Here is a 24,214-nt window from a genome sequence, read left to right as displayed (position 1 = left end):
CCCAGAGCACAGACCACACCACCGGTGCTAGAGGGCACTTTTAATGTTTCCTTGCTGCTTTAACAATATCATGAAAAAAAAAATACACAGCTTATTTAGAATCTGGGTGGGACTGGCCTAGGTGGATTCAGGGGCGGCTGGGCAGCCCTTTGGATGACCCCCCCCCCAAAACCCTGCAGGAGCTCAAACTATGGGGAAGGGTGCACCTGTGGGCACAGGGCACCAGCTAAGTTAGTGTCTCAGTGGCAGGGTCTGGCAAGGACAGGAGGCCAGAAGCTGCAGCCGGCCCCACCCCACCAGAACCCCCTTATGGCAGCTACTTGTGTCTCTCCCCTCCCCCACTGGCTACATGAAGACCCCAGGGTGTGTGTGGAGGAGGGGGGTCAGCCTGTTCCCAGGACAGAGAATCAATCCCCTGGGCTCACACCCCAGCTTCTACTAGGGTGGTTCCAGGGCACAGTGGGGAAACCTGAACAACTTCCAAATAGCACACGGGCAAACTCCCACCTCCCCCCCCACCCCACAAACGCGATCGTCATTTACCTGAAATTCAGGTTTAACTCTGCATTCGTTTTTGTGTTTTTTTTTCGTGTGTGTGTTAAATGGCAAACCCCCCCATCCCCCACCGTGGGCCTTGGCCCAGGGGGAGCTGAGCAAGGAAGGGGAAATCGTGTGTGGGAGAGGAACCCACCGAGCCCAAACCCAGCCCCCACCCCCACCCCCAGGAATGGTTTATTATTTTTTAAAAATCGCTCTCCAAAAACTGTCTACATTGGCCTGCTTGAGCTGTTGATAGCTACGGGGCAGGGGGCCAACGCGCACAGACCCCCACCCTACGCAGTTCTAAGTTTGGAAGCGCTCATTACAAGTGAGCTGGCTTCTTCGTCCCCTAATATTCACTGTGAACTGTCAGGAGAAAGGTTTTCTATTCTGATCCGGGCTTTTCGGCGGGCAGGCCTACCAACGCTGCTCGCTGGCGATATTGCTCTACAAAGATTTACACAAAATACTAAAGAACAAACAAACCCACGGGGCAGTGCCCCGCCCCTGTCTCTAGTGTCGTCCCAGAAGGCCTCCCTTCTAGAAGATTCGCAAAGATGGGCGGCTGGCCTTCTGTTCCCAGCAGGGTCTCTCCCCCTGCAAAGGGGCTTTATGTAGTGTCCTTGGCTGGCTTCCTGCTTCCGCTTCCGGGGGCGGGAGCCAGGGATGGATGGAGGAGAGAGGGGCAGGAGAAGAAAGGCAGGGCGCTGGCGCCGAGGCCGGCTCTGGGCTGACCCGCTGCGGCTGCACATGGCAGCCTCACATCTGGCAGCCATTTGAGGCCAGGCTGCAGGAAAGGGAGCCCCAGGGAGGAAAACCGATTCCTGCTGCGAGGACACAGCCCGGGTCCCGGGCAGCTTCGGGCAGGCAGGGCGCGGAATGAGGTCAGGCTGGCACACGGCGCCCGAGCCGGCTCCGCAAGTCCTCCCGAGGCCCGGGGACGCCGCCGATGCCCCTCGTCCGCCTGGGCCAGGGCCTGGGGCCCACCGCCGGGCTGCTCTTGGCGGGCCCTGCATCTAGGGTCACAGGGTGCAGGGGGTGGGGGCAGGGCGAAGGCGTGGAGCGGCCACCGGCCCCCGCCGCCGCCTCACACGCGGATCTCATCCTCTTCCTCCTCGTCCATGAAGGAAAACTCCTTGTCTGGCTGCCTGGCCAGAGCGGCCCGGGCCCTGTCCGGCCCCCGGAAGGCCGGGCTGCGCTCTTCCAGGACACCCGAGGTGCAGCTCGAGAGGGAGCTGCTGTCCCTCGTGGTGTGGCTGCCCACGCTGCGGGCCGAGCCGGGGCTGGGGGCCGCCGCTGCCCAGCCCTCGTCCTCCGGGACAGCCTTGCCAGCTTCCTGCCTCACCAGGCCAGGGGCTGCTGTGGTTGGGGCCGGGGCCTGGCTGAGCCCACGGGGGCCCTCGTGGTCGTGGTCACCGCCATCCTCCTCCTCCTCCTCCGGGTCCCACTCCTCCTTGTCCATGATGCTAAGGACGTCACCCAGCATGGAGGGCCCCAGGTCAATGTGGAAAGACATGATGGACTCGGCGTGCTTCAGCCCGTAGCTGGCCTTGGGCACCACGGGCAGGTCGGTGAGGTCCCCGAAAGCCTGCTCGTCCAGCAGGGGGTCAGGGGAGGAGGGGCCTGTGGCCCCGTTCCGCCGGAGACCCCCTTCTCCCGCGCCTACCTCCTCCTCCACGCCGCCCTCCCCGGCCAGCGCCTTCTTCACGGGGCTGGAGGACAGGCTCTTGGGCAGCTTGCTGGAGCCCCTCTCGGCGGCCTCCTTCTCATTGAGCTGGGGCAGGGACATGGCGTTCTTGACGAAGAGAGCCGAGTCCCGCAGGGAGCCCAGCATGTCCCTCTGCTCTCGATCGCCCCTGGTCACCGACTGGGACCGCTTGCTGCCCCGGAACTTCCGGGACAGGAGGCTGCGCTTGGACGAGGAGGAGGCGGCGGCCTGTTCGTCCAGGGACTCCCCGTCAGGCTCGCCTGCCTTGCTGTTGAGGAAGGAGGTGTCCCCGAAGACGTCCCCCGCCCGGCCCACGTGCATGGTGTGGCGGAAGTCGCCCAGCGGGGCGCTGATCATCTCGGCCGTGAGGTCCACGCGGGAGCGGCGCTTGGAGTGCACGGAGCTGGACACCAGCTGTTTGAGGATCGGCATCTTGACGGACGGACGGGAGGGGAGGCGGGCCCTCCCGCAGGGAGCAGACGGGTCCACGGAGCGATCGGAGGTCCAAGCGCGGCGAGTGGACGGGGTGATAACGCGGCGCTCGCACTCACGGGGCTGTGGGCAGAGCAGGAGGCAAAAGGTCAGCGCGAGCTGGACGCACGGCACCGGCGCCTTCCCCTGCAGAATGAAAACACGCGAACTGAGCCCCCAATTTCCCAACTGCCCATTTCTTCACCCACAGACCCTTCCTCAGGGAAAATAGAGATTTTGCAACCCAGGCTAGGGTTCCAGCAGCCAGAGACACGTACTTTCCCTGAAACCTGACCGAGAGAAGAATCTCTTCTACACAAGTGTCTCCCCCACTCCACAAACCAGGATGCTCCTAGAGCAAACAGGAGGGTGCAGAAGCAATGCCAGGGGCCAGCGGGCCAATAGGCTGTAAGTTCTTCCTGCTGTCTAACCTCGATCCTGGCAGCGTTAGTGGACACCTCGACCTGAGTCACAGTCCCCAGCGAGAAGGGAGCAGACAGGAGGGGCCCTGGTGCCTGGTGCCTCCACGCGCGTGGGCAGCCCAGCTCTCTGAATCAGAACTGGGGTGGGGCCACTGGGACCCACAGAACCAGCTCCCCAGCCTTCCAGCTCTCGTGGGGCATCCCAGAGACAAGGATCTGAACTGTAAGACCTCCACTGCGAGACCCCAAGCCCTGTGTTAGGGACCCACCGCTCTGGTCTCTCGGGGAGACAGAGGTTGACTTCAGCCATTAGACACAGAGGGAGGCGGGGACTCCATCTTCAATGACTCAGCCCCCCTGGGACCTGCAGACCCCAGATGGTTAAATCAGAAACCCACTGTGCAGGAGAGCCCGGAGGTGCCACCAGGCAGCTCCCGGCAAGGTCAAGCAAGTTCAGTGTTGGGGCCACACCAGGCCCTTTCTCCCCAGGAGGACTTGGCCCACATGTTAAGCCCAGCAGAGCTGGACAGGTGGGAGAGACGAGTGTGGGGACTTAACCAGGTATGGTGGGTGGAGGTGGTCCTCAGGGCAGCCTCCTTCCCATCACAGAGCCCAGGCCCTGAGAGCTTCCTGACCCTTGACATCCATCCAACAGGTCTCCCTGCCCCCGTCCTGTCCTCTCCCCCTTCCCCTTTGTGCCCCTAGCCTGCCACCTGTGCTCCCAGCATCCTCAGGGCCCAGGTGGGAAACTGCCGCTCCCAGGAACCTTCCAGAGCCAGGGCGTCCTCGGCCACTTACCCCTCCTCCACACTTCGGCCATCGCCTCTCCCAACAGGCACCCGTTACACCACGCTACCCCTGCTGGTAACACTCTCATCGCCCCACTTGACTGAGATTCCAGAAGGTTCTGAAGGGTTCCTGCACCACAGAATCCTGTCCCGCAGTTGGTCTCCGAACACCCCTCCTGCCCGCCCCCGACGCCCAGGTTCTCCCCTTCTGCCTTCATCTTGCCCAGAGCTCAGCTCCAGGGCTCTGCGCCCCAAGCCCTGCACACTCCTGACCCCTACACCCAACAAGCTGCTGCCACCCATAGAGCTTCCCCTCCCAGCACGTGCCCTCCCTCCCCCATCTATCCAGGATATGCACACACTTGGGCGTGGCTATGTTTCAATAAAACTTTATTTACAGAGAGCTTCAGGCCAGGTGAGCACAGGGGGTGCACCTGCCACCCCACACCTTGCACCTCGCCCTGTGCATCTCTCCTTGCTGTTCCTAAATTGTAACCTTTAGCAGCAACCAAACAAAAAAACCAGCTTTCTTTACAAAAACAGATGGCAGGCTTGATTTGGTCTCTGGGCTAGATTTGCTGAGCCCTGAACACTGGGGACTTGGGGGGGCTCCTAGGTCAAACTTGGGACAAACTCTCTAAAAAGCAGGGCAAAGGTGAGGGAGGCTCTGCCTCCGTCACGCTGGGCACAGAAGGAAGCTGAACCACGCGGTCCTGGCCACGTCTTCTGGCTCCTGCTTTGCCCATAGTGAGCGGTGAAGCAAGAGGAAGCCGAGGGCCCCGGACTTCCGCCTGCAGCGGGCTCCAGGCTCCGCTCAGAGGGCGCGGGATCTCAGAGCTGGGAGGGCTACCCAGCGCAGGGAGCGACGTGCCTCCCCCAGCTTATCCCCCAGAGGACACAGCTGGCCCAGAAACCAATACCCTGGCCCAGCCCCTCCTCCTGCCCTACTCCAGGCCCTGCCCCACCTCTCAGGAGCCGCATCTCAGTGAACATCACCAGCGCAGCGCTCCTGCCACTGCTGGCCAAGGGGTCCAGAGAGGAGAGAGGGGAGGAGAGCGGCTGCTGCCTCCAGGCGGCTCCCGTGGGGGCCAGCTGGAGTCTCGAGTCCTGGAGGCTCCACTTCCTGTCCTGCTCCCTGCTAACGCACCTGGAAAAGCAGCGGAAGATGACCAAGTGCTTGGGCCCCGGCACCCACGTGGAGACCAGGACTTAAAGAAGCCCCTCAAGCGAGGGGTCACCGGCCCCCAAACCTGCTGCTTGCACCTGTCCAGTCTGAGCTGAGGCTCCAAGACCCCAGAGGCCCAGACCTTGTCACTGCCCTGGACTGCTGGTCACTGCAGCCCCCTCCTCACTGGGGCAGCAGGACAGAAAGGGACTCCCTCGGGACCCCAGCTGTCTTGGACCCCTTCCCTGCTGGACATTGAGAATGGGCTTTTTAAGATACATTTATTTATTTATGTGAAAGACAGAGTTACAAAGAGGCAGAGAGGCAGAGAGAGAGAGAGAGAGAGAAAAGTCTTCCATCTGCTGGCTCACTCCTCAGATGGCCACAATGGCCAGAGCTGCGCCGATCCGAAGCCAGGACCAGGAGCTTCTTCCAGGTCTCCCACACGGGTGCAGGGGCCCAAGGACCTGGGCCATCCTCCACTGCTTTCCCAGGCCACAGCAGAGAGCTGGATCGGAAGAGGAGCAGCCGGGTGGCAAACCTGCAGCCATGTGTGATGCTGGTGCTTCAGGCCAGGGCGTCAACCCACTGTGCCACAGTGCCGGCCCCAATGGTTTTATTTAAAGACTCACTTATTGGGGCCGGCGCTGTGGCACAGTGAGTTAAGGCCCCAGCCTACAGCGCTGCCACCACACACGGCTGCAGGTTTGCCACCCGGCTGCTCCTCTTCCGATCCAGCTCTCTGCTATGACCTGGGAAAGCAGTGGAAGATGGCCCAGGTCCTTGGGCCTCTGCACCCCTGTGGGAGACCTGGAGAAGGCTCCTGGCTCCTGGCTTCGGATCGGTGCAGCTCTGGCCATTGCGGCCAACTGGGGAGTGAACCAGCGGACGGAAGACCTTTCTCTCTCTCTCTCCCTCTCTCTCTGGCTCTACCTCTCTCTTTAACTCTTTCAAATAAATAAAATAAATCTTTTTAAAAAACTCACTTATTTTGAAAGAGTTACAGAGAGAGAGGGAGAGACGGAAAAAGAGATCTTCATCTGCTGGGGATGAGGAGATGCAACACACTGCCGGACAGCAAGCAGGCCTGAGGGAGGACCTCGCTCTGGCCCGAGGCCTGGGCTGTTCTGGGGGGCAGAGGCGGTGTGAAAGGCCTTGCACGCCTACCCAGGAGGGAATCATGCCAACAGGGAGCTGTGGCTTTGGGAGGGGTGTTGCTAAGCACCATGACTCAGCTGGGGAAGTGGCTAAAATAGGCTACCCAATGACCGGGGCCACTCCCCACAACCTCTCCTGGGCGGGACACCCCCACTCCACCCCGGAAGCCACAGCCTACTTTCCTGGTAGGGAAAGGGACAACAGAGCTGTGGCTGGCGGCTCGCCCTGGCTCCTATGGAAGGCCAGACTGCTCCATCCTCAGCCCCACTAACAGAACCCTGGCTGGGTTTACATCAACCACACCAGCAGGTCAATCCCAGGCCAGGGACTGCAGAGGGCACCCCCGTCCTGGACCCCTTAGCCATCCTTCCTGGCAAGTACTCGGAGAACAGCACCTTCCAGAGGGGCCAGCCTCGCAGCCTCTGCGCAGAGGGCAGCCCACTCCAAATGCCCAGGCAGTAGCCTGGCACTGGAGGTCTTAGCCCAAGGCAGGAGCCAAACCCGAGCTCTCCTGGGGCAGCCATGCAGGCCTCCTACTCTGCAGCTGACCACAGCTCACCCTGGAACACACAGTACCCATGCTTCAGTGCCCACGGTCACTGCCCTGGGCAGGCAGCCGCCCACTCCATCAGCCCTGCCCCGGGGTGTTCTGTGTACCTGATACCAGCTCCAGGCAGCACGCTAGACAGGAGGTTTTTGGTACACTACTTCAGCCATGACTTGGGCTGGCTACAAGAGGCACTGCTTACTGTCACTCATTCACTGAATGGCACGTGACGACTTACCAAATGTAGAACTGTGACTATACATATACAACTGCTCTTACATAGCTACATGTTCTGCACCCGCGGATTCATTCACAGATTGAAGACATCGGGAGGAAAAAAAATCCTGCACGTGGGGCTGGTGCTGTGGCGTAGCAGGTGAAGCCACCACCTGTGGTGCCAGCATCCCATATGAGTGCCGGTTCTAGTCCCGGCTGCTCCACTTCTGATCCAGCTCTCTGCTATGGCCTGGGAAAGCAGTAGAAGATAGCCCAGGTCCTTGGGTCCCTGCACCCACGTGGGAGACCAGGAAGAAGCTCCTGGCTCTAAATTGTGTGGTCATTTGGGGAGGGAACCAGTGGATGAAGATGGAAGATCTCTTTCTCTGTGCCTCTACCTCTCTGTTATTCTTTCACATTAATAAGTAAATAAATAAATAAATCTTTAAAAAAAAAACAAAAAGCCTTGTAGGTGTACTGATCAGGAAAACATTTTTTCTCGCCACTATTCCGTAAACAGAACAGTCCAACAACTATGTACATGGCACCTGCGTTGGTGCTGGGTGCTGGAAGTCAACTAGAGACGACTGAAGGTATACGAGGTGGGCATTGATCCTGGTGGTGCAGACACCATTAAAGTGCCCACGTCCCGTTGCAGAGTGCCTGGGTTTGAGTCCCGCCTCCTACACCTGATTCTAGCTTTCTGCCAGTGCACACCATGGAAGCAGTGGCGATGGTTGAAGTAGTTGGGTCCCTACTACCCACGGGGAGACTACATTAAGTTCTCAGTTCCCAGTCCAACCCTGAATGCCGCAAGCCTTTGGGGAACCAACCAATGAGTGGGAGTTCTTGCTCTCTCCCCCTTTTAAATAACAATTTTTTGAAAAGGTATATGGGAGGGTGCGTTTAGGTTACATGCAAATTTTAGGCCATTTTATGTGAGGAACTTGAATAGTGTGGATCTTGCTGTGTCCATGGGTGGAGGGTGACGTGAGTATGGGAGAGAGGGGGCTGGGGCAGTCCCTGGGAGGAATGGCCACCACGAGCTGAGAAGGAGCCAGCGTGCCAAGGGAATGGCCCGGGCAGAGCAAACAGCACGTGCAAAGGCCCAGAACGAGAACCCACATGGCCAGGGTCCGGGCAGGAGTCTGGATGTCACGCACGGCACACAAAGACACTGTCGACTCGCTAGCAGGCAAGTGATGCACAGGAAGCTCCGGTGGCTCCTAGAGTCGGAGGCCTGGATCGAGGGAGGCAAGAATGCAGTGTGGAGGCGGCTGTAGGAGCTCGGGGCGAGGAGGGAGTCTGGGGCGTGTGTGTGACTGAGGAGGAGGTCGGAGGGGGACACAACCAGGGCATGGTTGGAGGCAGAGATACCAGGAGCTGATGAGGGGGACGGAGAAGGGGCAGCACCCAAGGGAGCACCAGGCCTTCCAGGGGCTGCTTGGAACCCGGGGCTTGCTTTAACAGAGGTTGGTCTCAGCTGGTGGGCACGGGCCTTTGCCATGGAAGGGGAGGTGGCAACACTCTACCCCCCACTAGAACGTAACTTAGCCAAAACAGGGGAAGCGTTCTGCCCTGCCCTGGGTTCTGTGAGATGGCACAAGAGGCCGCAAAACCATGCGAGAAACAGTGCGACAAGGGCCACAGCCCTGCAGAGGGGAGGGGCTCTCCAGAGAAAGATCTAGTGTCGTCCTGAACTCTCACTGGCCTTGTCCTGCAAAGAGAAGGCGGGAAGGCTTCTTCAGTGAACCAGTGAGAACCCTGGATGCTTTGATACATTGTTACATATTCCAGGAGGAAGCTCAATGGGTGGTGTTTCAGCTGACTTCAGCACTATTCTGAGTATCTTAGCTCCTCCCTGTGCGCTGCCAAAAAGCCCTCACATCTGTTTTATTTTTAATTAATTAATTAATTTAAAAGGCAGAGTTACAGACACAGAGGCAGAGGGCGAGAGGTCTTCCATCTGATGGTTCACGCCGCAGATGGCCACAACAGCTGGAGCTGACCTGATCCAAAACCAGAAGCCAGGAGCTTCCTCCCTGTCTTCCACACAGGTGCAGGGGCCTGAGGACTTGGGCTGTTTTCTACTGCTTTCCCAGGCCATAGCAGAGAGCTGGATCAGAAGCGGAGCAGCCGGGACTAGAACCGGTGCCCATATGGGATGCCAGTACTGCAGGCAGCGGCTTTACCCGCTACGCCACAGTGCTGGTTCCCAAGCCCTCACATTTGAAGAGTGTGCTATTTGCACAAGGAGGTTCAGGTGCACTCTCAGGAAATACTCTCAGACTGAATAGCCACAATTTTTATTTTATTTTTTAAAATAACTTAGGATGGGTGTTTGGCCTCACGGGTGAGATGCCGACATCCCACATCCGGGTCTGTTGGTTTCATTCTCGGCTCCAGGTCTTCACTCCAGCCTCTGCTAATGCATCCCTAGCAGGGATGGCGCATGTGGTTCCCTCACAGGAGACCTGGACTGAGTTTCCGGCTCCCAGCGTTGGCCTGGCCCAGCCCTGGGCATTGCAAGCATCTGGGGAGTGCATCAGTGGATGAGGGTTCTCCTTGTGTCTCTCTCACCGCCTCTCAAATACCTAAATGTGATATCTAGAAATGTCCAGGGTGGAAACACGTAATATCTGCATTACGACTCCTGTCCCAGGTAAGTAACTGGATCTCATAGACCCTTGAGACACCTGGCTATGTTGGGGATCACCCCTTCAGAGTGGAAAGATGGAAGTAAAGGACTTGACCTGAAGCCAGGGCCTAATTCTCATTCCAGGAATCCATCCACGAAACAATGCCCCCTGTCAGTAGTGTGGGAGCGAGCTCACATTAAAAAAAAATTTAACATGTAGTTTATATATGTGTTTTTTACAGGTTACATACATGTCCATTGTCACACCATAGGTTAATTCATAAGCTTTAATTGTCCTCTTTATAGGGGCTGGCAGTGCTGGCACCCCATATGGGCACTGGGTGGAGCCTGGTTTGCTCCAATTCCAATCCAGCTCGCTGTTAATGTGCCTGGGAAAACAGTAGAAGATGGCACAAGTCCTTGGGCCCCTGCACCCACACGGGAGACTGGGAAGAAGCTCCTGGCTTCTGCCTAACCCAGTCCTGGCTGTTGGGGCCATCTGGGGAATGAACCAGTGGATTAAAGCTCTCTCTCTCCCTCTCCCTCTCTCACTGTAACTCTTTCAAATAATAGAAGTCCTGGTGCGTGCCTCCAACATCCCAGGGGACCTTCCTGCATGCCCCTGGGGTCGCTGAAACACAGCACCCGCAGCGTCAGGGCTCCCGCTGAGACCACAGGATCCAGACATCTGGGAGATGAGCAGACCCAGTGGCCTTGGTTAGGCTGTGAGGACAAGGAAGCTGCCAAAGGTCACGGAGCTTGTGAGGGACCCGGGGGGGGGGGGGGGTCCTTGCTTCTCAGATACACCTGCCTGGGTTCATGGCCAGGCACCAGGCCAGACCTCGCTGGTGAAACGAGCCAGGAAACAGGAGAGGACGAGTTCCCTCCTACTGAGCCACTGGAACTTGGGACCCCCAGGGAGGGAGAAAGAAACCCAGATCCAGGAGCTGCGCAGAGTCAAAGGATCCCAGGATGGGGTGGGTCCTGGGGCACCCGCTGTGGGGGCAACGCTTCCCAAATAACGGCAAGAAAGAAGCAGAGGCCCAGACCTCACTTCTGAATCTTACTCCAGGGAGCGATCGCAAAGGAGGAAAAAAGGCCCAGCCGCAGCCAAAGATTGCTCAACCACGAAGGCGTGGCTAAGACAATGAGGAGCCATTTGCTTAAATACCCTCACGCAGTCCTGGGCAGTCCTGGGCACACGGGGACAGCACCCTGCAACCAATGTGGAAGATGGCTTCCCCCACGGCTTCCGGGGGAAGGAAAATGTGCAGCACACACATGTGTGTCCACGCGGTGGTGGCAGTGACACTGCAAGTGAAGACACACTCAAAGAGAACGCAGAGAGATGAACAAGCTATGCTAGGCTCGAGAGGCAAACCGGCTTAAAAAAGTTTCCTTTAATGTGGTGATGCTGTTTAATAATAATAATAATAAATAATCCCAGAGCATCAAAGCCTTAAGGAAAACACTTTAGCTTCAAGACCCGTTTAAATGATCCAGTTCTCAGGACTCCAGAGCTGCAGCCCAGTACTCACTGGGGCAAGGAGTGAGAACGGGTCTCCATTCTCCATTCATTTCTCACTCTCTCATCCATCCATTCATCCCCCCAGCCTGCCTCTCATAGGAAATACTCCCTCTGACACCTGGCCTCTTTCTCCTCCTCACCCAAGTCACCCCCGAGCGCCATGTGCTCTCAGGCCCTTGGTTGACTCTGTGTGTCTAAGAGGAGATAGTGGACATTGTACAACTGTCAGAGGACACAGGGGTACTAGGACCTCCTCCCACCCACCCCAGAAGGACTCACTCCCCAACAGCTGCTTCCTGGTGCCTGAGCCTCCCCAGCTGAGCAGGAGGTGAGTGATAAGATCACTCCCACCCCACCGGAGACTGGCCTCCATCCAGCGACACTGGAGCTCCGAGCTGGGGGCCAGCCTCCCACAGCTCTGAGATGCCCTGGGCAGGTGAAGGCTTTGCCTCTGCCACTCCTCTGAGAAAACAAGAGGGGGCAGGGGTCACACGAGGGCAGCCAGCAGCAGGCCAACCACCAGACTGTGTGCAGAAAAGGCACTGCTGTCAACAGTTCCCATTTACTGGGTGTCTGCTCCATGCTGGCATTACGCTGGGGACAACATAAGCCTCTGAACCTCAAAGCGCTCCTGCCTGCAAGGGGCGGGGTCGTGGTTGGTCCCATTTTGCAGAAAGGGAAACCGTGGCTCAGACAGGCTCACTCTCCCTTTCACGGCTTCTACATGTGACCTGAGCCCAGGCCTGGCAGACCTTGGCCCAGCCCTCCCAGATAGGTGCACACAGAGGGCCGGAGCAGGAGTGGGAGCAGGATGGGGCTGGGGAGGGTGTTCATCCACGACCCTGGGAACCAACACTCACCTCACTGACGCCCCAAGAGAGATCAGCCCTTACAGGGGGTGGCATGCAAAGCCTCTCCAAATGGGATCCTACCCACCCACATCCCATTCCCGCCTCCTGCTCTGAGAAGCCTACACAGGAGCTGAGAGGTGGAGAGGATCCAACCGGAAGCTGGAGGGAGGTGGGCACAGGTCCTGCCCTGCGGCAGCTCCCAGAAGCCCAGAACGCTGCTCTAACCTCATTTCCAAGAACTCTGGGCTGGGCCCTCTCCATCCAGGTCATGCCCTTGGGCTCAGTGGTACCTCTGCCAGCCATACCAGGCACACCCCAATTCTTCCTAAACATCTTCTGCCTTGGTGACCCCTTCCTAGAAGGGACCGGGAACAAAGACCCAGCTGTCTCACAGCTGTAAGCAGAGGGAGGGGGTGGATCCTTTAGAGCACGGCTCAGAGGGTGAACCAGACAAGGACGAATCCACACCAGAGACTTCAACTGCCTGCCACCTTCCTGGGGGCTACTAACCAATCTACACCTTTAGTATCCAATATGGCAGCCACTGGCCTCCTGTGGCTACCGAGCCCTGACACGTGCGTCCAAGCTGAGATCCATCAAAGTATAAAATACAGGCTGGACTTCAAAGACTCAGCACCAAAAACAGAATGCAAAGGCTGGTGTTGTAGTGCGGGTTAGCCAGCATCTCACACGGGAGTGACAGGTAACAATCCTGGCTGCTCTAATTCTGGTCCAGCCCCCTACCGGTGTGCCTAGGAAGGCAACAGATGATGGCCTGGGTGCTTGGGTCCCTGCCACCCCTGGGGAGACCCAGATGGAGTTCCGGGCTCCTGGCTTCAGCTTGGATCAGCCTCAGTTCTGCTATTTGAGAAGACACTCAGTGGATGCAGGATTCTCTCTCTGGCACTTTCAAGTACATTTTTAAAATAAGAGAATGCAAAATCTCAATATGATGATAGTTTTTTATAAATAGATTGAATTAAATAAAATGTTCATTTCACCTTCTTAAAACTTTGCACCAAAATAAACTCATCTTTTAACTCCATTTTTCCATCATTTTTCTTGAAATACCCTTGATAAGCACTTTGCATGGAAAAAGGCGAGCATTGTTCATACTGGGGTGAAAATATTTATTTAGTAACAAATTGTACTACATTATTTCCAATGAAGTCCCAACATTCTAACTTTCTACATCCCATCAGCGGGCTGATAAACGCACTGTTTCCATCTTTGCCGGAGACTTCCTAACCATCCCTTCAGCTAAATCCGCCCAAGGCCTTAGCTGTTGCCTTAGCGGTTTCCGCAGGATGCAGTCTTCTCAGTAGTAAACTACTTTTGTTTCTTATTGTTATCTTGTTGCAGGTCCAGCCACACAGGGGGATGGCTCCAACACCAGTTACAGTGTTTCCTTTCACTGAATTGAAAACAAAAACACAGCCACCACTACACCTAACTCCTAAAGTGCATTTCTTTGATTATTAAGGAGGGCGAGCATTTTTTAAAAAACGGATCACTAGGGACCTGCGCTGTGGCGTAGCCGGTAAAAAGCTACCACCCTCAGCACCAGCATCCCATATAGGTGCTGGTTCGAGTCTCGGCTGCCCCACTTCCAGCCCAGCTCCCTGCTAGTGCACTTGGGGGAGCAACAGAGGATGGCCCAAGTCCTTGGGCCCCTGCACCCACGTGGAAGACCACGATGCATCTCCTGGCTTTGACCTGTTGCAGCCATTTGGAGAGCGAACCAGCAGATGGAAGATCTTTCTTTCAGTCTGTTTCTCCCTCTCTCTGTAACTCTGCCTTTCAAATAAAACAAATTTCCTTTAAAATATCATTGGAATCTGTATCCTTTCTCTTAGGAATTGCTGGTGGAAGATTTTGCCCATTTTCATACTTGGAGGCGGAAACCTCACCTTTGTGTGATTTGCTTAAATATTAAACAAATATTACATATTAAAGGTACTCGGAGACAGCATTTTGTGATGCAGTGAGTGAGGCTGCCACCTGCAATGCGGGCATCCCATGAGCACTGGTTCGAGTCCCAGCTGTTCTACTTCCAATCCCTCTCCCTGCTAGTGCACCTGGGACAGCAGTGAGAGAAGGTTTGGGCTCTGCCATCCGTGAGGGAGACCCAGATGAGTTCCTGGCTTTGACCTGGCCCATCCCCCAGCCATCGTGGCCATTTTGGGAGTGAACCAGTGGATAAAGGATCTCTCTCTCTTTGTAACTCTGCCTTTCAAATAAATGGATCTTTTAAAACAATATTAAAGGTACTTAACCCTTTAACTATCATGTCTTTAAAATATTCCTACAAATTTATCACATGCCTATTTAAATTATGGTGATTTTGTTGTTTTCTGTGGAATATTTGTTAACTTTTTTTTTTTTTAAGTCAGAGTTACAGCATGAGAGGCAGACAGAGAGAAGAGAGATCTTCCATCTGCTGGTTCACTCCCCAAATGGTCCCAACAGCTGGGGCTGGGCCAGGCCAAAACCAGGAGCCAGCAGCTTCTTCCAGGTCTCAAGTACAGGGGCCCAAGCACGTGGTCCATCCTCTGCTGCTTTCCCAGGTGCATTAGCAGGGACTTGGATCAGATGTGGAGCAGATGGAACCGGAACCAGTGCCCATAAAAGATGCCGGTGGCTTAACCTGTGGCACCACAGCACCAGCCCCTACTTGTTAACTTTCAGTCAACTCTGTTTTATGGTTTCTGATTTTAATATTACAAAGCAAAGACTTTCCTTATCCCTCAGCTTTTGAAAATATCATTTCTAAAATTACCAGGTAACATAATAGTTAAAAACGACTCACTGGAAAAAACTATGACTCATAAAATTGTAGATCACTTAGAATGGAACATAAGGGTCCGGCATCATGACGTAGTGGGTAAAGCCACTGCCTGCAGTGCAGTCAACCCCATGTGGGTGCCAGTTTGAGTCCTGGCTGTTCCACTTCCAATCCAGCCCCCTGCTAATGGCCTGGGGAAAGCAGTAGAGGATGGACCAAGTGCTTGGGCCCCTGCCACCTACATGGGAGACCCTGATGAAGCTCCTCCTGGCTTTGGTCTGGCCCAGTTTGGTCTGGTTGTTGTGGTCATCTGAGTAGTGAAATCAGTGGATGGAATCTCTTTCTCTCCCTCTCTCTCTCTATAACTCTTTCAAAATAAGCAAACAAATCTTTAAAAATGGAAAATATTAAAATACGATGAGTAATTGTAGATACTGATCCCTTACAGACGTAGATCTTGTTTTCAAAAGCAGGCCAAGCATCAGATGCGACCTTTGCCATGGATTAAATTCTGACCCAACGTGCAGAGTTCCCTCTCTGTTTCTCACCTGGATTTACAATGTCACCGCGTATGGCAGAGTGTGACCACAGCCCCACTTTAACTTTTCTCCCTGACTTTTTTCTTGGCTTCTCTAATCTGTTTAGTCTTCCAGATGGAATCAAGAAATAGTTGATTAAGTTCCAAAAGAAATTCTGATGGGATTATACTGGAATTGCAAGAAAATAAACTACCTTGGGAAGAAATGAGTTTATCGCATTAACTCCTCACAACCATCGAAGTCTTGGAGACATTCTCCAGTGTGCTTTGTGGCTTTGCTTTCTGTCAATCCGACGCGTTCCTTGGCGCGTTTATTGTGCGCTGTGTCACGGTCTCTTGTCGCTGTGAACAGACTTTGTACCCTCTATCCTCTCTGCCTTATAGTGAAGACTGACTTATGTGAGTGGCAGGGAGGCGCTGAGAGAGGACCAGAGACAGAGACAGAGACACAGAGATCGTCCTTCTGGCCGACTCCCCAGATGTGCAGGAGAGCCAGCCTCATCGCACCCTCTGTTTCTGACTGGTTATAACTAAGTGCATGGGGGAGGGGAGGACGTCTAATTTTTTTCTTCCTTCAATTTTGGGTTAACATGTAATAAATGCCACTCCACTAAGCTTGCCCTGCTTTGCACAGTAATCAAGTTCATGATCGAACATTTCAGGCTCTGCAGGTGGACAAGCCCACGGTCAGCTGCCACGGTCATTTGGCCTCCGCCACTCCCCATTCTTATCTTGTTACAGCTGCTACAACGCTGCGTCCTACTACTGCTGATACAGAGCGTCTCTCGGTTCCTTCATTCACGGGGTTGTTCTGCACCTCTGCCATCCTGTCGCCACCTGCCACACAGGACCAGTTAACGGCTAAACCATGGGAGCTGTGTTTGTTCATTGAGAGGCAGAGAAGCAGAGCGAGCTCCCCTCTGCTGGCCAACTCCCCAGATGCCTGCAGTAGCGGGGGTCAGGGGTAGGTCAGTCGCAGCCAGGAACCAGGAACTCAATCCAGGTCTCCCAAAACAGGTAGCAGGGCCCCAACTGCTCAGACATCACCACTGCCCTCTGGGGTGTGCATCGGTGAGAAGCCGCGGTCAGGAGCCAGGGCCAGGCCCTTGCCTGTAGGACTCAAATCTAATCACCAAGCGCCCACCCTTGAATTTTTAATTTTATTTAAAAGTTTTTTCAAATTTAAAAATGGATGTTTTGTTTAGTTATGGGAAAGCTTAGGTGTTTTTGGAACAACTTGAGGGCATCAATCTGCTTTTTCTGTTTTTAAAGATTTACTTATTTAGTTGAAAGAGTTTCAGAGAGATAGGGAGGGAGGGAGGAAGGGGGCGGGGATCGTTCCTCTGCCAGTTCACTCCCCAAATGACCACAATGGCCAGAGATGAGCCAATCTGGAGCCAGGAGCCAGGAGCTTCTTCTGGGTCTCCCACGTGGATGGCTGGGGCCCAAGCACTTGGGCCATCTCTGGCACTTCCCCAGGCCATTAGCAGGGAGCTGGATAGGAAGTGACGCACCCTGCTGAGGACAGCAGATTTTACCCACTATGCCACAGCACCAACCCCAATCTACTTTTTCAACTGCACATTTTATAAAACCCAAATACTGATTGAATATCTACAAAATTTAGAATTCAAATTTAAATATGCTTTAAAGATAAAAAATACACTGGATGCTGAAGTCTTTGTATAGCCATAACGTACATGATCTCAGTAATTTTTAACTATAGGAAATGGGAATATACTTTTCTCCCATGTGGGTGCAGGGACCCAAGGACTTGGGCCATCTTCCACTGCTTTCCCAGGCACATCAGCAAGGAGCTGGATAGGAAGTGGAACAGCTGGGACTCAGACCAGCACCCATATGGAATGCAGGCATTACAGGCAAAGGCTTAGCCCGTTGTGCCACAACACCAGCCCCTGGAAATGACAATATTTTGGGTATACTGAGGTGGACATTGTGGTGCAGCTGTTTAAGCTGCTGCTGGCAATGCTGATCCCACGAGTGCTGGCTGCTCCTTTTTCGGTCCAGCTCTCTGCTATAGTGCACCTGGGAAGGCAGTGGAAGATGGCCCAAGTCCTTGGGCCCCTGCACCCATGTGGAAGACCCGGATGTTGCTCCAGGGTCCTGGATCCCAGCTTTGGCCCAGGCCCAGGTCTGGCCATGTGGGGAGTGAACTAGCAGATAGAAGATCTCTCCTTCTCTCTCTATAATTCTGCCTTTCAAATAAATAAATGCAGACGGTTAAAGCCCTGGCCTGCACTACCGGCATCCCATCTGGGCACCAGTTCAAGTCCCGCTCCACTTCCAAGCCAGCTCTCTGCTAATGCACCTGGGAAAGCAGCAGAGGATGGCCCAAGTGCTTAGGCCCCTGCACCCACGTGGGAGACCCAGAAGAAGCTCCTGGCTCCTGGCTTTGGATCAGCTCAGCTCTGGCCGTTGCAGCTACTTGGCGAGTGAACCAGTGGATAGAAGGCCTCTCTCCCCCACCCCCTCTCTGTAACTTTTTTTTTTTTTAAAGATTTTATTTATTTATTCATTTGACAGGTAGAGTTACAGAGAGAGAGAAAGGTCTTCCTTCTGTTGGTTCACCCCCCAAATGGCTATTATGGTCAGCGCTGCACCGATCCCAAGCCAGGAGCCAGGTGCCTCTTCTGGTCTCCCATGCGGGTGAGGGGCTCAAGCACTTGGGCCATCCTCCACTGCCCTCCCGGGCCACAGCAGAGAGCTGGACTGGAAGAGAAGCAACCAGGACTAGAACCCGGTGCCCAGATGGGATGTCGGCACTGCAGGCGGAGGATTAACCAAGTGAGACACAGTGCCGGGCCCTGTAACTGTCTTTCGAATAAATAAAATAAATCTTTAAAAAAAATTTTAAATTTTCACCTTTCTCAAGTTTTAAGACGTGGCTACTGGGAACCCGACCCACGTGACCAGCACTATTTATGTTCCTATTGCCAGAGCTGTCCCGAGCCACTTCCATTACTCATCACAGTCACCACTGGATTCCTGCAGATGTTCTCTGGGGTAAGGAATTCACACTCCCCCAGCCTGCAGGAAAACTGAGCAATGCTCTGAGCTGTGGGGAAGCCTGAGTCTCGGATACTTTTACCCTTTAGTTGCTGGAAAAAAGAGTGAGACCAGCAGGTGAGGCCGCTGCTGTGACGCCAACATCCCATGAGCACTGGTTCGAGTCCCAGCTGCTCCACTTCCCATCCAGTTCTGTGATTTATAATGGAGACAACTCTGCAAAACTGTCTCCCAGGGTGTACCGGGACAGATGTGGGACTGTGCAGTGCAGCCCAGTCTGGGAAATGCTAATATGGCTCCACCCCTTCGCAGCCTGAGGGATGGGTCCTCCTGGGAACAGGCAGAAATTTCTGGGTCATGGGTCATGGAGCAAGCATGAGAAAAAAACAAAAAAAGAAAACACCATTTATTGAGATTTTCTCTGCCCTAAGCATTGTGCTGCATGCTTGCTTTTGATTAGAACTGCTTCTTTTAAAAAAAAAAATGACAGTAACAGAAAACCTTTATCTCCCACATTCCTTCCAACAACACCAGAGATGACTGCCATTGGCTCCATTTCACAGATAAGAAAACTGAAGCTGAAGGGCTTCAATGACTCACCCAACCACACACTTGGTAAGGACAGGGAGGCAGGAGGCATCCAGCTCTGCACTTTGGGGCTTTTCTACTCCACAGAGGGATCAGGCACTCCCCCAGGCCTGACAGGCTGTGGGTGAGCACTGTGGGACGCACAATGTTTCAGGCTGCAAATCTCCCTAGTGTGGGCTCCCCCATGCCTCAGGAGGAGCATGCAGGCCACTGTCCCTGCCCCAGCGAGGCCCTCAGGGGGCACTGCTTGGCCCCCTGCAGGCTCGGACCTCCATCCTCACACAGCTCCTGGCTGTGCCATTAAAGGGTAAGATGATTTGGTGCAAAACCGAGTTTTCCAGAACATGCATTTTCCACGGAAGGAAGTGCGCCGTGCATGTGTGCAGAGGAAGGTGAAGCCTGCCTCGCTGCCTGGGAACACAAACGGCCTGGAGACAGGGGCCCAGATGGGGGAGCGACCGGAAGGGCACGTCAAGACGACCAGGAGCCCCGCAGCCAAGGACGTCCGGCAACCTCACTTGCTGACGGGGTCCTTCCTGGAAACGTGCATTTCCTGTAGCCTGCCAGGAACCATCACAGAGGGAGCCCTGGGAGAGGCGGGGAGGGGCCCCCATGCAGGGGCGTGGCCCTACCGCCAGACTCCTCCCTCCTGCCCCATCTCAGAAGGAAGCAGCAGGGTTTGAAATCAGATCTGCCCGGCCTGGTTTGCTTTCACTTCGCTTCTCCCAAGAGCCAGCGCTCAGCTGAGCGGGGGGGAGGGCGCGATGCTTGGGGTCCCCAGGGGGAGCCAGCAGCGGGCCTGGACTCACTCCACAGCAGACTGGCAACTCTTCCACCCTGGGTCTGCCAGACTTGGGGTTCAAGAGCCGGACTCCCCAGGGGATGCGCCAGCCCACCACACTGGGCAACTTGCTTCTGCCTCAGTTTCCAGATGACTGGTGACACTAAGCGCCTCCCAGCATCAGGGCGTGGATTAAATGAGCTATGGATACACACAAAGCACTTAGCCCAGCACTGTGTAAGGGTGAACACCGTTACCCATGGCCTTGAAGATGATGTCCCAGGTGCCCAGCTGAGAAAGTGAAGTCTTTTGTTACAAAGTCTCCAGGGCTCTTGGGATGACCTGTTGCTGGGGCGGGGGTGGGGGCCTCCCACCTACTGGAGTCCCTTCCAGCAGTGGGGCCTGGCAGCCCTCACCAATTTCTCCCCTGATCTGGCCGCCCCCTCCCCTCCCCTCTCAACCTTCAGTGAAGGACACAGGAGCCTGGCTTCTCTCAGATGGGATTTAAGCTCCTTTGATCTCAGTGCTACAAGGATGGTGAGGTGGAGGTTAAGAAGAGAGACGCTCCCCTAGTCCTGCCCGGGACACAGGTGAGAGATATCTCAGGAATTCCAGAGTGCCCCGGTGCTGCCAGCAGCAACTTCAGCAAGGTCACCCCCAATGAGACAGAGCCTGGTCCCTGGGACCCACCCCCACACGGGACTGCACAGCTGGCCCCCTGGGATCCCTGACAGGCTCTCCCCTTCTACTGGTTCACCAGACTTTAAATCACTATCCCAGGAGGTGGGGCCAGGCCCCTTGCTGATGCTGCAGGACCAAGGGGCTCCATTCTAAGGGGGGGAAGTGCTGCACTCTGTGGGGACCCAAGACAAGACGCCCGCCTGCAGGACAGAAGAAAAAGTGGCAAGGAGACAAGCTGGCTTTGCTGGTCTCTGGACCAAGTTCAGCACTGCAACTAGGGACCCAGGTGGGGAGGCTGGGGGCTGCCCCTGCTGCCCTCCTGATGGCCCAGGGAGAAGCTGGGGGGCTGCAGCCACCGTGGCTCAGCACTGAGAGGCATGGATGGAGCTATGGCTTTTCTGGTGCCTTCTACCCTGGGAAGAACGGGACACAAGAGTCATTTCTTGCAAACTGGGGGGGGGGGGAACCCTCAGCCTTCTTTAATGAACACCCCCCAAATTACTCCCCTGAACCCCCACAGGGAGACTTGGGTATGCGAGCATGAAGAGAGCCCTCCAGTTCCCTTCTTCCTGGCAAAGGAGGGCTGTGGATGCCAGTGCTGCCACCTGGCCCGGAGCCCGGAGCTGCAAGCTGGCCGTGCCTGGGGGAGACTCCAGAGCCCGCTAGCTGGAAGGAGGCCTGCAGCTCCTCGGGGAGGCAGATTGTAGGACGGAGTTCCAGGAGCCCCGTGAGTAGGAATGCGGGAAAACTGATGGCTCAACTTCTTTCACAACAGGCTGCTAGTCACCGCGGGGCTATGTTGGGTCACACTCACCCAGTCAGAAAAGGCTGGCCTGGGCTAGCCTTCCGGGCGCACCCTGGGGGCACTGGCTGCATCTGGCCCTCCAAGCCCTGCCCCCAGCCCCCAGCCCAGCTCCAGGATCCTTCTCTCTCCAGGCCCCCAGCACACAAGTCAGAAGATCCCAGCTGAACCCAGGTCAGGTCTCTCAGCTCCCAGGGTTGCTCAACCCTGCTGCCGCCACCCCCAAGCCTTATCTCTGGCATCAGCCCAGCTCCCTGTTCCTCCAGGGAGGCCTGCCCCCTCCCCCCACCAGGGCCTGCTCCTCTCCCTCTGGGGAGCATCCAACAGGGAAGGCTGGAGTAGCTGCTCCAAAGCCAACGCAGACGCGACAGGCTGGTCTCTCTCTGATCCCTTCGCTCCCAACTCAACTTGAAGGCATGGGGGGAGGGGACAGGAGGAAGAGGGAGGGAAGGGAGGGGCCAGGCTCAAACACCTTGGGTGCCACACCTGGGCACAGTCCGTCCTTGCCACAGAACTCAACCAGCCTCTCCAAGGGTAGGGGCTGGACGCCTTGGTCCACAGCCAACCACAGGCCCTTCCGGAAAAGCTCTGGACAAGGTGCCCCTCCAAGCCCCACCTCTGCCACCTTTGCTAGGATCTGCTTTGCACATGACTCCCTGGTCTCCAGTCTTGGGAGGCCTGGTAGGTTGCATGTCCCCATCAGACTGGGACAAACCTGGTGTACGGGGAATATCAAAGAGCAGGGCTCGGGGAGGTAGCAGAGGGGCTGAGACTCACCCCCAAACCACCTCCACTGGGGAGCAGGCTCGCTCCACCACACAAGCCCCCTCCTGGTCCCTGCAGGGATCCCCAGACCCCGGGAAGGCCAGGAGAGCCCCCCTGGCATCTCCCAAGCTTCCCCCTCGGTGGGAAGGAGCAGCTGCTCTCGGGGATGGCACAGGCAAAGTCCAAGTTTGGAGGAGATAAACCACACTAATCAGTCACCAGGGAGCCTCGCACAGCCCCATGGCACCCCACACTCAGCGCGGGCCCCCAGCCACCCAGCAGCGATGGGGCCTCACTGGCTGGCAGTGGCTGCCCCATTACTGCCGCGGGCGCCCTGGGGCTGCCAGCGGGGCGGCTGGGCCTGGCCGGGGTCCAGCAAAGTCCCCGTTTCTGGGAGAAATCCACAGCTCTGCTCCCCCTTCCTTTGTGCCCGGTTCTTTGTTCTCTTAAAATTCAGTCCATCCCGCTGGTGGTCCCCTCCTCCATCCCTGCTCGAGAGGGGGCGGGGGCTGCCGGGAGTTATTAGAGACCCGGGCCGGGCCGAGAAGTTGCCTGGTCCGAGGCCCAGGTTGTTTACACTGGCGGGATGAGGGCGCCTGCGCCCGGGCCGGACCCCACTGGGGGTCCCTCCAGCACCCCTACCCCTCCATAGGAGGGCCTGTCCAAGGATCCCTTCCCGGTGCGGCTGCTCGGGACCTGGGCCGAGAGTGGGCACCGTGGACCCCCGGGAGGGGGGTGGGAGCGGGCCAGATCGCACCCGGCGGAGCCAGAAGGGACAAGTTCCCAGACGACGAGGAAAGCACCAGCGTCTCCTCCGGCAGTTAGGAGGGCACACGCCTCCCCCACGGGGGTCGCGCACGGTGACACACACACACACACACACACGCACGCAGTCCTCCCCCGGGACGCCCGCGCGGTCCCAGCTTCCCGCCCGGCTCTCCGGCCCGGGCAGAGGGGCACACTCACCCGGCAGGCAGGACGGCCTAGGCGGGCGCACCGGGGGGCACCGGGCCGGTCCGCAGCTCCGGCTGGGGGCGCTCCAGGGAGGGGGCCAGCCCGAGCCGGTGGGGGTTAAATGATTCACCGGTCGCTCGGAGCCCGAGACCACGCCGGGGGCGCCTCGCTCCGGGCGCCGCAGCCGGCGCGCGGGCTCCAAGGGGGCCAAGGCTCGGCGCGCCCCGCCCCGCCGACAGCAGCCTGGGCCTCTCCCGGCCTTGGCCTCGGAGCCTGGCGAGGGAGGCGGGCGGGGCGGGCGCCCGGCGCGGGAGGGCCGGGCTCGCGGGCGGGGGGCGGGGAGCGTCGGTTCCCCGGGGCCGTTCCCTCCCAGGCAGCGCCGCGGCTGCCTTGTCCGCGGCCGGGCGACACTGGGCGGCGTGTGCCTCGGCGCGTGGACGAGCGGGGGCGTGCGCGCCCGCCCCGGCCACTACGGCCACGATCCGGCGCGGGACTCCGGGCGCACACGCCCCCCTCCGCCGCCGCGCTCCTGCCCACACCGCCACACACCCCATTCCTGGGCCGGGGGCGCGCCACGGGGGCCCGAGCAACGCCCAGGGCCGGCGACGCCGCGCCCCGCTCTGCCGCACGCCGCTCCCCAAATCCCACTCTGCTGGGACGCACGGAGCGCGGCGGGTCCCAGGCACCCGAGCCGCCCCGCAGCGGAGTGGGGGTGCCCCGCGCCCCTCTCCCCGGCCCACGGCCCCCCACTCCCGGCTTTCTCAGTCCTCTCGGGCTCCCGGGGGGCTCGAGCCCACCCGCGCCTCGCAGGGCGCAGGCGGCTCGGCGGCCAGGGCGGGCGCGCGTCGCCTACCTCGGTTCCCGGAGACCTGCGCGCGGGGCCGGCGCGGCTGCGCTGTCCCGTCCGTGGGCTCGGCGCGGCGGCCGGGCTGGCGGCCCATGTCAGCGCCGGAGCTGCTTTCCCTCTCGGCCTCGGGCAGTCCGGGCCGGAGCCGCTCGGACACTCCCCTCGCAGGCTCCTCCCGCGCCCTCCGCGCTGATGTCACGGCGCCGCCGCAGCCAATGGCCGCGGGGAGCCTCAGCCCAGCCGCTCGGCCTCCCCCGTTCAAATCTGAAGCCGGAGATTCTGCGAGCTCCGTATAGGGGCAACCTTGGCCGGCGGGGAACCGCACCCCCTCCGCCCGCCCGGCTGCCTCTGGGTCGGGGGCGCCTCTCCCTCTGCGGGCTTGGTGCGAGGTCCCTTTAAGGCTCTGCCCCGTGG

At 57.3% G+C, this 24,214-nt stretch overlaps 1 protein-coding gene across 3 annotated transcripts; it reads right to left on the bottom strand.

The window, feature by feature from the left end:
- On the bottom strand, positions 1-23,906 carry CDC42EP4 (CDC42 effector protein 4). 3 transcript variants are annotated; one of them, XM_062216774.1, is made up of 2 exons: positions 23,807-23,906; positions 1-2,803 (listed from the first exon to the last, which is right to left on the bottom strand). In XM_062216774.1, exon 2 carries the CDS (start codon positions 2,678-2,680, stop codon positions 1,628-1,630), a length of 1,053 nt encoding a protein of 350 aa, XP_062072758.1. In that variant the 5' UTR covers positions 2,681-2,803; positions 23,807-23,906; the 3' UTR covers positions 1-1,627. The 3 variants fall into 3 exon arrangements, with proteins under 3 accessions (XP_062072758.1, XP_062072759.1, XP_062072760.1); XM_062216775.1 differs by lacking the exon at positions 23,807-23,906 and adding an exon at positions 22,966-23,059; XM_062216776.1 differs by lacking the exon at positions 23,807-23,906 and adding an exon at positions 18,983-19,006.
- Positions 23,907-24,214: the final 308 nt, after the last annotated feature.

Source organism: Lepus europaeus, chromosome 18 (assembly GCF_033115175.1).
Source record: "Lepus europaeus isolate LE1 chromosome 18, mLepTim1.pri, whole genome shotgun sequence".
Classification (NCBI taxonomy): domain Eukaryota; kingdom Metazoa; phylum Chordata; class Mammalia; order Lagomorpha; family Leporidae; genus Lepus; species Lepus europaeus.
This window is presented reverse-complemented; position numbering and strand designations above follow the sequence as displayed.

What these genes read in the sequence shown, in the direction of transcription:
- CDC42EP4 (XM_062216774.1), bottom strand. Translation starts at nt 2,680, where the DNA reads ATGCCGATCCTCAAACAGCTGGTGTCCAGCTCCGTGCACTCCAAGCGC.